A 10,922-nucleotide genomic window follows, 5' to 3' on the forward strand; every position below is an offset into this window, starting at 1 on the left:
CTGTCTGGGGAGCAGGGAGAGGACTGTCTGGGGAGCAGGGAGAGGACTATCTGGGGAGCAGGGAGAGGACTGTCTGGGGAGCAGGGAGAGGACTGTCTGGGGAGCAGGGAGAGGACTGTCTGGGCAACAGGGAGAGGACTGTCTGGGGAGCAGGGAGAGAGGACTGTCTGGGGAGCAGGGAGAGGACTGTCTGGGGAGCAGGGAGAGAGGACTGTCTGGGGAGCAGGGAGAGGACTGTCTGGGGAGCAGGGAGAGAGGACTGTCTGGGGAGCAGGGAGAGGACTGTCTGGGGAGCAGGGAGAGAGGATTATTATCTGGAGATTAGGGAATGAGGACTGTTTAAGTCAAATCTCCCCCAGGGAGAAATCTCTGTGATTTTCTGAAGAGAGGATTGTCTGTACTCAGGAACACACAGTGCTCCCCATGTCAGAGGACTGGTCCTTCCCAAGATCACTTATGTGATAATCAAATGGATCTCATTAGAAAGGCTTCTAGTTGATTCTGCAATGCAGGATGGATGTTTCAGAGATCTCGAACAGAAGTGCACTCAGGAAGGAGAGAGGGAGGAAGGGAGGAGGGAGGGAGGAGGGAGAGAAGACAAAGGGAGGAGGGAAACAAGAGGGAGGCTATAACGATGTATGGTGCACATGAGGTAGGCACCGGTGCTTGGTAGACGCTCATCATATTTACACCTATTGTCTCCCTACAGATCAGTGTGACACAACCACAGCTGGAAGATAGATTACATGGGTTTACAACACAAAGTATCTTTAATCTCAATTTTTTTTCCAGTTCTTACATTCCACTTCATACCTGGAAACTGTACTATTTCCATTTTCCCAGCCCCCATCTTCCTGTGGTGGCCGCCATCCCCAACTCACCTGTCCCTGGAATAACCTCGCTGCCTCCTGATAGCTGCGCATGCTCTCTTCATACTCTGGGGAAGCCTTGTTCACCATCAGGAGAAGATGAGTCTGAACCATGGTGTTAAATAAGCCAGCTGCAGTCTGGAAAAGTAAGATTCGCTCTAGAAGAAGCATAGAGAGAGGGAGAAGGAGGGAAGGAGGGAGGGAGGGAGGGAGAGAGAAGTAGAGATACAGAGGACTGCCAGTGCAATGAACAGAATAACAGGAAAGCAAATACCCTCTAAGATGGCTCATAAAAGCTTCACCACCTTGAATGTGTTCAGAACCCATTGGATACATGTGTGGAATTATCAAACAACAAATAAAAATATTTGTAACAAGTAAAGTCATTGAAGATTGGAAAGATGGTTCATGGGTTAAGAATACACTTAATTTTTTTAATCCTTCTTATACAGGACGTTGGCTTAGTTCCTAAAACCCATTAGGTGGCTGACGATTGCTTATAACTCCAGTTCTAGAGAATCTAATACCCTCTTCTGGCATCCTCTGATTCATGCAAACATGTGGTACACATACGTTTACTCAAGCACATATGCATATGCAATAAATAAATAAATAAATAAATAAATAAATAAATAAATATTTTTTAAAAAGTTCAATTATGAGCAGGGCGGTGGTGGCGCATGCCTTTAATCCCAGCACTCAGGAGGCAGAGGCAGGTGGATTTCTAAGTTCGAGGCCAGCCTGGTCTACAGAGTGAGTTCCAGGACAGCTGATAGTTACACAAAGAAACCCCATCTCATTAAAAAAAAAAAAAAAAAAAAAGCTGTCTTTTTTCCACTGGATGATTTTAGCTCCTTTGTCAAAGATCAAGTGACCATAGGTGTGTGAGTTCATTTCTGGGTCTTCAATTCTATTCCACTGATCTACCTGCTTGTCACTGTACCAATACCATGCAGTTTTTAATCACAATTGTTCTGTAGTACAGCTTGAGATCAGGGATAGTGATTCCACCAGAAGTTCTTTTATTGTTGAGAATAGTTTTTGCTATCCTAGGTTTTTTGTTATTCCAGATGAATTTGCAAATTGCTCTTTCTAACTCTGTGAAGAATTGAGTTGGAATTTTGATGGGGATTGCATTGAATCTGTAGGTTGCTTTCAGCAAGTTTGGTTCTGTGAAGGCTCTATACCCCAGTGTAGGGGAATGCCAGGGCCAAGAAGCAGAAGAGGGTGGGTTGGTGAGCAGGAGGAGGGGAAGGGAATAGGGTTTTTTTTCAGAGGGGAAACCAGGAAAGGGGAGAACATTTGAAATGTAAATAAAGAAGATATCTAATAAAAATAAAAAATAAAAAACAAACAAACAAAAAATTAAATAAAAAATATAAAATAAAACTAAAATATACAATCATCTGGGGGCTGGAAAGACAGCTTAGGGGTTAAAATTCTGCAAAAAACAGGAGCAAAGTTTAGCTTTCGCCAGCATGCCTAGTGGCTCACAACTGCCTTTGACACCAGCTTCAGGGCATTTGACACCCTCTTCTGGCTTCTGAAGGCACTTATGTACATACCCCGGAACAGAAAAACAACTTGCACATAATCACAAAATAACAAAAATCAATATTAAAACTAAGCACAACCATTTGTTTTTCTGGCAATTGTGTAGCCTCCCATCACACACACATAAAAACAAACAGAACCAAACAAAGTAGCTGAGAGGACATTGCAGAGATGCTAGAAGTCCAAGGTTAAGCCATAAAGTATACTATTCTTTGTTACCACCCTTTCCTCTGTGGTAGCCAGCCCAGTACGAGGCTGTCTAGCAGCCCTAAGGACGGATTTATACAACAACAACAGGGAACAGGTTTGCTGACCATATGAGCAACTAGATCCTTACAACCAGGCCATTCGGCATTGGTGGAGCCTGTCGATGACTTCAGCCTGGCCAATGTCTGCATTCTGTCCAGCGACCCTAAAGCAAACCCTCAGCCACCCCATGCCCAGTGGCTGACCCCTAGGATCTGTGTGAAACTTTTCTAGTGCAGCTGGTCACAGAAGGACCACAGGCAGGCAAGCATAGTCAGACGAAGTGTTTCCTAAAGACTTGTTCTTGGGCTTTAACAGCGCGTTCTGTTTCCACAGGGGGTACTGTGTGGCGAATAATTGACTCTTGTTACGATAATACTTGTATTTATAGTAACTGAATCATGCTAATTATATTCAGAGTAGGATCCACTCTTCTAAAGCAGAAAGAATTCTTGGGAAAAGTGAAGAGAGCATAGGTGCCAAAAGGTGTGGAGATGGGGTGCAGAAGTGACTGGGTTAATGTCCACAGACAGCAAAGCCACACACGGAGTGTGTACATTAACTGTACACACAGGAGCAGGGCATGGCTGTGACTCTCCGCCCAGTTTTTCTAGCACAAATGTTTGTACCAGCATGGCAAGAAACAGCAGTTGGTGAGTGGGCCACTCTCCAAATGAGAAGGGATTACTGCGGGTACGTGAGAGTCCCAATACAAATTAAACATGCGGCTCTCAAGAGATTCTTTCTTGACTTTCTCTTAATATGATTTGCTTTCTCTACTAATGTGAAATTTAAAAAGGACACATGAGTGTGCTTTACATCACTGTGTGTAAGAAGACAGCGGGGCCAGGCCTAAGAGTTCAGGAAGATGTGTCCTCACACTGGCTGGCATCCAGAACACTATTAACACCAGGGCCGTGGGCACAGGGAACATTAGAACGTCTTTTCCAAGTCCACATGCAGTCCAGTGGACACAATAGAGACAATGTGATGCTCTAGTGAAAGAAGTCTATGTCGTTACACCTGTGCTCAACGTGATTGGGTTGAGAACCACCAAGGAGATACGCTTCCAGTCATGTCTGTGAGGGTATTTCTAGATGAGCTTCAAGAGAGATGATCAACCATGAAGGTGGGTAGAGCACACTAATGGCTTTCAGGCCTACACAAAAGAAAAAGAGAAGCAAGGGCAAGGTGATCTGAGGACCGTATCCATCTCTTTGCGTTTCTTGGTTATGGATGCACTCCACACCTCGAAGGACTGTATCTCTCAAACCGTGAGCCAAAGGAAACCATTCCTTCCTTACGCTGTCTCTATCACAGCAACAAGAAAAACAAAGAAGAAAGAAGCCTTCTGGGTCACAGCCTGAGAAAGGTGGCTCTGCCCCTGTCTCAGAGCCCTGACCTCCAGCGAGCACACGTAGGCAGCAAGACTCCTGATTCTGAAGGTTTTCATCCAGATACATTGTAGTTTGTACTTTGTTTTTTCTTATGAGTTGTGTTATAGGCCATTTAGCCTGCCCGTGTCTGTTTCTCTTTGTCCCATAGGGAGGGAAGAACTCATCCATCTTAAAGGGTTAGTAAAGATATTAGCACAAACAACAGGTTAGGTGTTCAGTGAGAGACAGTTACTAGCAGTGGAGAGAACATCTCTGTTCTGGGGGCAAGGACCCTCCATGACACAAGAGCATAAAAGACCGACCACAGGGATCAGTGTTTACCATAGGGCTGTACTCCGTCACCCAGCGGAGGTTGTTTATGTGAATGAAACGGCTCAGTTTGGCAGCATCTAGATTTTCAATGTCCTCACCATCCAAATGTAGTTGTTTCTTATCAACCTGGATCAAAACAAAAACAAAACACATCAAGGGACAGAGTGGCCCCTCTTGTGCATCCTTTGAGATCATTGATAAGTGGAATTTGATTATGAAGATAAGGCAGACACTGAACAGAGCTCCAAAGACAGGAAGTAAGTTTCCTACCCTCAGGGATTCTTTTTCCTACTAGTGTTTTATGGGCTATTTTTATGCAATATAATCACTGAGATATTGAATTTTCCATTGGTGCAGCTGTTCTGAATTCCATTTTCTCAACTTCTGGCCTATTCTGCATTTAGTTACTTCCCATGATTCCTCCTTTGGTTGGGAAGTTGTTCAAACTTGATTTATCCCTTTAAGGACTGCTAGTATGCATTATGTAACATGTAGCTTTTAACATACCAGAATCTAGTATTATTGGGCAGTTGCATCTCCCTGTTGAACATTAGAACATTCACACAAAGATAAAAAAAACTAAACAAAAGAAATAAACAAAACCTTAAAAGACTATCTTAAGCAAATTAAATTTATGAAATAATAAATGCCAAGGTATATATAAAATATACTTCTAAATTAGAATTTTGTGGAAAAGCTCCACCAAAAGCACTAGATATTGTTAAAATGTGAAGCACAGAGGAAGGGAGGGGAAGGAAGGGAGAGGGAGGGAGGGAGAGGGAGGGAGAGGGAGGGAGAGAGAGAGAAAGAAGTTGAGAGAGGGAGAGAGACAGAGAGACAGAAGAGACAGAGAAGAGACAGAGAGAGACAGAGAGACACGCAGAGAAAGATCTTCTCTGTTGCTTAAGGCTTGGCTTGCCAGCTGGCAGAATATCTCACACTTAGAGCTTTGCAATTACAGCCCACTCAAGCCATTACCATCATAATCAAGGCCCTCTTAATATTGACTATGTCCAAATGCTTGAGGATTATTTTTCTAGGATGTAGAAGCCTGGCATCTGTGCGCAGCTGGCCTGGCAGCACGTGGACTAGGAGGCCCCGCCCTCCCGCCGCCGCCGCCTTTCCAGGCAGTTCTTCGGGTTTCCCAGAACTGGAGAACTGGAGGCGCCAGGAACTCCAGGTGTTTCTGGACAAGGGAATGCAGAGAAGGGACAGAGCGTGTGCAGCAGGGTTAACGTTCCTTCCCCGGCAGTGAGAGCCCTTCAATAAGCCGCCCCCTCCCCTGCAGGCTCTCCGTTGCTGGGGTTCCTCCAACAAAGCGTCCCCGATTATTTCAGTATTTCCTAAACTAATAAACTCAGGAGGGTTCGCGTGTAGGGTTCCTGGAGGCAGCGCTTGAACAGGAAGCGTGCTTTCTGGCAAAGGGATCGTTTGCATAACGCACTGCAGAGAAAGCTCTATCCTAGCGTAACGCTTTGGGGACATTTTAAACATCTATTTTGTTAGGCTTTGGAAAGAATTTTACTTAAGATATCCTGCCCAGGGACAGAGATGCCAAAGCAGAAAGGAGCCTCTGGAAGGGCTTTGCGCTCAGGACTGTTTTAGACGCAGCTCATGCCCAGCACTTCGCTAGAAGGGGTCTTTCTTTGCATTCCTGAGAGCTCTCTGACAATCTAGCTTTTCAGGAAATGCATTAAAACTCATCTTATTTTATTTATATCCTTTCTTTTTAATTTTTTTATATTTATTTCAGACAGGATTTCATGAAGTGAGGTTGGGTTTTGGTTTTCAATGTAGCCTAGATAAATCTGAACTCCAGCCCCTCCCATTCTGCCTGCTGGGTACCAGAATTGCAGGCACGCACCACCATGCCCTGTGCATCTTCTTTTTACACTGCAGCTATAGTATTTTACGACAATTGAGTCATAAAATAACTTGGGTAGGACTGAAAAGTGACTTAAGCGTTTGTCTCAGGTCTCTGATCTCTCTCTCTCTCTCTCTCTCTTCCCCCCCCCCTCTCTCTCTCTCTCACACACACACACACACACACCACGTTGCTCAGCTGCCATGTACTTTTAGATATATACTTTTGCTTGTTTATGTCTCCTGTAGCCCAGGATGGCTTTAAACTTACTGTGTAGCCCAGAATGACCTTCAAGTCTTGGGTCCTCCTGTCAGTCTCCAAGGTGTGGGCTTACAGGTATGCACCACCATGTCTAGCTAAACACATACTTTATAAAACCGTAATCATTTGATGCATATTACTTCTCTCGTTTACATAGTCATTTCTTCTGCTCATCTGGTACGGTACATCTCTATGCCAAGCACTCAAAAGTCACTATAGGGGGTCAAGAATGACTATATCTCTTATATGCCCCCTGGGTCAGAGTTGGGCTAACTTTATTTCTTAAAATAGAAGTGAATGAGAAAACCCGAAATAGTACAGACATTCAAATAATAGGGCAGGCTCACGGTCCATTGACTCCAGGGATTGGATCCCTGTGAGGATTACATCTCTTGGGACTGTTTGGAAAATCAGGGGGTCTCCATGCTGCCACAGTCACAGGGTCCCTGGCAGCCACAGGTCACCTGCAGCTTCTTACTGTTCCCTGACAGCCACAGGTCACCTGCAGCTTCTTACTGTTCCCTGACAGCCACAGGTCACCTGCAGCTTCTTACTGTTCCCTGACAGCCACAGGTCACCTGCGGCTTCTTACTGTTCCTTACTTTTGCTTAGGTGCTCCCTGGAAACCTTTATAGGAGCCGGTCTGCACTAGTTTTGGAGGGTAAGTTCCTTTCCTAGTTTATTTTCTTTTTGGGGGGAGGGGTACAAAGCCCTTTTATAAAGCCATTTTTAAACAAACCAAACCAAAAGGTTTACAAAAGAAAAAAAAAAGATACAGAAAAAGAATAATTTGCTTCATATGTTCCAAGAGAGAAAAAAAGGGGGGGGGGACAACACCAACATGCTCAACAATAAAGAGTTCTTTTCCTTATTTCTTAATACAAGATACAAGCAAAGGATACACATACTTAAAACAAAGTTCAGGAGCGGACAGCAGTCCTGGAAATCCTTCATCGGAGCAAGGCAGGAGTTTGTTGGTGCTATTGTTTATGCAAATGCATACAGACCAGGTGTACTGGTTGGTTTAGTGTGCCAACTGGACACAGGCTGGAGTTATCACAGAGAAGGGAGCGTCAGTTGGGGAAGTGCCTCCATGAGACCCAGCTGAGGGGTATTTTCTCAATTAGTGATCAAGGGGGTAGGGCCCCTTGTGGGTGCTGCCATCCCTGGGCTGGAAGTCTTGGGTTCTATAAGAGAGCAGGCTGAGCAAGCCAGGAGAAGCAAGCCAGTAAGAAACATCTCTCCATGGCCTCTGCATCAGCTCCTGCTTTCTGACCTGCTTGAGTTCCAGTCCTGACTTCCCTTGTGATAAACAGCAATGTGGAAGTAAGCCAAATAAACCCTTTCTTCCCCAACTTGCTTCTTGGTCATGATGTTTGTGCAGGAATAGAAACCTTGACTAAGACACCAGGGTATGTAAATGTATGAAATGAAGTATCACATCACATCACACGAGTCTACCAATGCATGTTGCATCTATAATTCATGAACATGGTCAACAAAATCATGTCCACTTCAACTTGGTTTCATTTAAATTAAAGAAAAACTAAACCTTTTAAATAAAGTGGTTACATTCAAACCTTAGCTTCCTCAGTGCCATGCTGCCGATCTCAGCACTGCTAAGGTATTGCAGGAATGCCCAACCCTCTGTTGTCTATCCATGTATCAAGCCACACTGCAGCATGAAGAAAAGGATGGCAGGCTCTCAGACAGCATCCTCAGATGGCCTAAGATGGTTAGGCTAGATTTCTGACCCTTCCTGCTCAGAGCATGAGAGATTAAAGACTGAAATCAAGGAAGACTAGGAGTTTTTAGAACTAGCAAGTTAAGTCTGAAAGATGAATGAAGGTAAACTGATGGTGGCGGCTGAGCAACCTGGCAAAGCCTTACGCCCTACAGGAATGAAGCATATAAGGTCTGCTGCAAGATGTTCATGGTACACGGACTATGTAGAGCTCTTATGTTCAAATCTTGTAACACATACTTTCAGAGGAAAAGGGAAAAATTCAGACTAACTTCCATTTGTAAATGTCTGGCAACGAAACCTTTGCTTCCTAGTTTGTTTTTTATTGCTGTGCTGAAGACTGTGGCCAAAGCAATCCCAGAGGTGAGGAAAGGGCTCACCCTGCTCACAGGTCACAGTCTAGCATCGAGGAAAGCCACCACCCGAACCTGGAGGCAGGACGTGAATGGAGACTGTGGCTCCTTCTGGCTGGTCTGTTTCAGGCTCCTGCCTTGAGTTCCTGCCTGGGCTTCCGTCAGTAATGAACAGTCACATTAAGCCAAATCAACATTCTTCTCCTCCTATGGGAATAAAGGTCTTTATCGCGCGCACAGAAACTCTAAGACAGAAATCAGTACCACTGTAGACTACTGCTGTGACAGATGCGACGTGGTTGTTACGGAAAGATTGTGAGGGATTCTGGAAACTTTGCCATTGAGTGTTCAGAGCCCTCTATTCTGTGGGAAGTTTGGAAGAGGATGCTGAGAGCGCTGTAGATGTCAGAGGCCTGACTTGTGAAGTTGTGAGGCAAGCCTGAGAGTTCTTCATGTGATATTTTAAATCGAGATTACGGACTTCTGGTCGACTGGGGCTGGAGAGTCAACTGCCGTCAAGAAGAGACCAGCATCACCGGGGTGAAACCTTCTGGGAATGCTTCCTGGGGGTTATCATATAGAAGCTGTGGCTCAGAGGGATCAAGGCTGCATCTATCTCATGCTGGCAGCCAAACCCCATAGAGTCTGCTTCATGTTACCTATTTTGGCAGCATGAAAAGGGTCAGCGAGAGCTGCTGAACGTTGGCAAGGAGTTACAAGGTTACAGTCCCTGAAGAGAGTCCAGGAAAGGCCTTTGGTGAAGATTCAGTCTCGGGTGCAGTGGAGAGCACAGCGTATTTGAGATGCCAGGACTGGGTGATGACCAGCGAGTACAATGAGCCGATATGGGCCTCCTGGGCAAGCTATGCGTGCTATGGCAGGGACGTGTGCATAAGGGACAGAGCCACAGTGAATGCTTGCCAGGCCCCTCTGGAGCCTAGAAGACTGAGTCCCAGACACTGGCGATGAGTTACTGACAATGTTGAAGGGCTTTGCTTTGATTTGATTATGCCTGTGCCCTGGTTCTCACCTCTTGGAATAAGAGACTATTTAACTTTTAGTGTTTATTTTTTTCCACGGAACTTTGGAGTATTAGAAGGACTTTGGTTATTTTAGAAAGACTTTGAACTTTTAAAGAGACTTTGGACATTTTAAAGAGACTGTACTCTTGAAGTGTTTGAAATTTTAAAGGCTGTGGGACTTTCAAAGCTATTATTGTTTTATGTTGTAATATTGACATTAATATGAGATCCTGGAGATGAACAAGAACCCCAGGGGTGATACGTTTGTGTGTCACATTGACAAGGAGTCAATTTTACTGGCTCGTTTTTGTCAACTTGACACAAGCTCGAGTTGTTTGGACAGATGGCTCCTTAAGGCTGGGGTAGAGGCAAGACTGTCCGGTGTTTTCTTGATTACTAGTGGGCGTGGGAGTGCCTAGACCACTGTGGGCCTTGCCTCTTTCAGGGTGGTGGTCCTGAGTTCTATAAGAAAGCAGGCTGAGCAAGCCGTGGAAAGCAAGCCAGTAAGCGGCACCTTCCAAGGCTTCTGTTTCAGGTCCTGCCCCCAGGTTCCTGCCTTGAGCCTATCCCAGCTGAGCCACTGTAACATGAAAGTTGAAAAAGAAACAAACCCTTTCTCAAGTTATTTTTGGCCATAGTGTTTCACCACAGCAATAGAAACCCCAACCAACACAGGTCTACAAATACTGCTTCTACAGGCAATAATAATGAGCCAGTGTTCTTTTACTTGACCGTTATTTCCTCCTATCTTTAAATATAGTCTTACTTTTGTGAATCCAGTAACTGTAAATTCTGAAAATTTGCTACCAAACTATATAGTATCTAAATTAAATTCTGATACATAACCCCTGGCCTTGATATATTGATACCAGGGGTTTAGGGAAATGGTTTGGGATAAAGTTTTGAAATGGAGACTTCAGAATAAGGAACATTAAATTAATATAGCCTAATGTAAAATAGAGATTTTCTTCTGGGGCTAGAGAAATGGTTCAGTGGTTAAGGGTGCTTGGGACTCTTGCAGAAGATCTGAATTCAGGTCCCAGTACCCACTTCAGATGATTCTTAGTGGCCTGTAACTCCAGAGCCCATGGCTCTGTCTTCCTGCCTTTGCAGCACTCAAAAGAACATACAAAGACACAGACACACAGAGACACAGACACACAGGCACACAGAGACACAAACAGAGACACAGACGTGAAAACATAAACGAATCATTTCAAGAGGTTTTGTTGTTGTTTGCCACGCACACTTGCGTGATGGCGGTATTTGAGGCGAAAACTTCAAGGAAAGTCAGCCTCCT

The 10,922-nt window shown here is 44.7% G+C and overlaps 1 protein-coding gene and 1 long non-coding RNA gene across 2 annotated transcripts in view; one reads left to right on the forward strand and one right to left on the reverse strand.

Moving 5' to 3' along the window:
* The window catches only part of Erp27 (endoplasmic reticulum protein 27), a 20,741-nt gene that overhangs the window by 3,268 nt on the left and 6,551 nt on the right, over window positions 1–10,922 (reverse strand). Inside the window, exons 4-5 of the mRNA XM_031381036.1 lie at window positions 4,388–4,504; window positions 882–1,007 (exon numbers count right to left, since the gene is read on the reverse strand). Of these exons, the coding sequence (XP_031236896.1) occupies window positions 882–1,007; window positions 4,388–4,504 (243 nt within the window). The remainder of the gene's footprint in view (window positions 1–881; window positions 1,008–4,387; window positions 4,505–10,922) is intronic.
* The window catches only part of LOC116098408, a 9,969-nt gene continuing 6,166 nt past the window's right edge, over window positions 7,120–10,922 (forward strand). Inside the window, exon 1 of the long non-coding RNA XR_004121833.1 lies at window positions 7,120–7,164. This is a non-coding gene — a long non-coding RNA (uncharacterized LOC116098408). The remainder of the gene's footprint in view (window positions 7,165–10,922) is intronic.

This window comes from Mastomys coucha, unplaced genomic scaffold (genome assembly GCF_008632895.1).
Source record: "Mastomys coucha isolate ucsf_1 unplaced genomic scaffold, UCSF_Mcou_1 pScaffold20, whole genome shotgun sequence".
In the NCBI taxonomy this organism is placed as follows: Eukaryota; Metazoa; Chordata; class Mammalia; order Rodentia; family Muridae; genus Mastomys; species Mastomys coucha.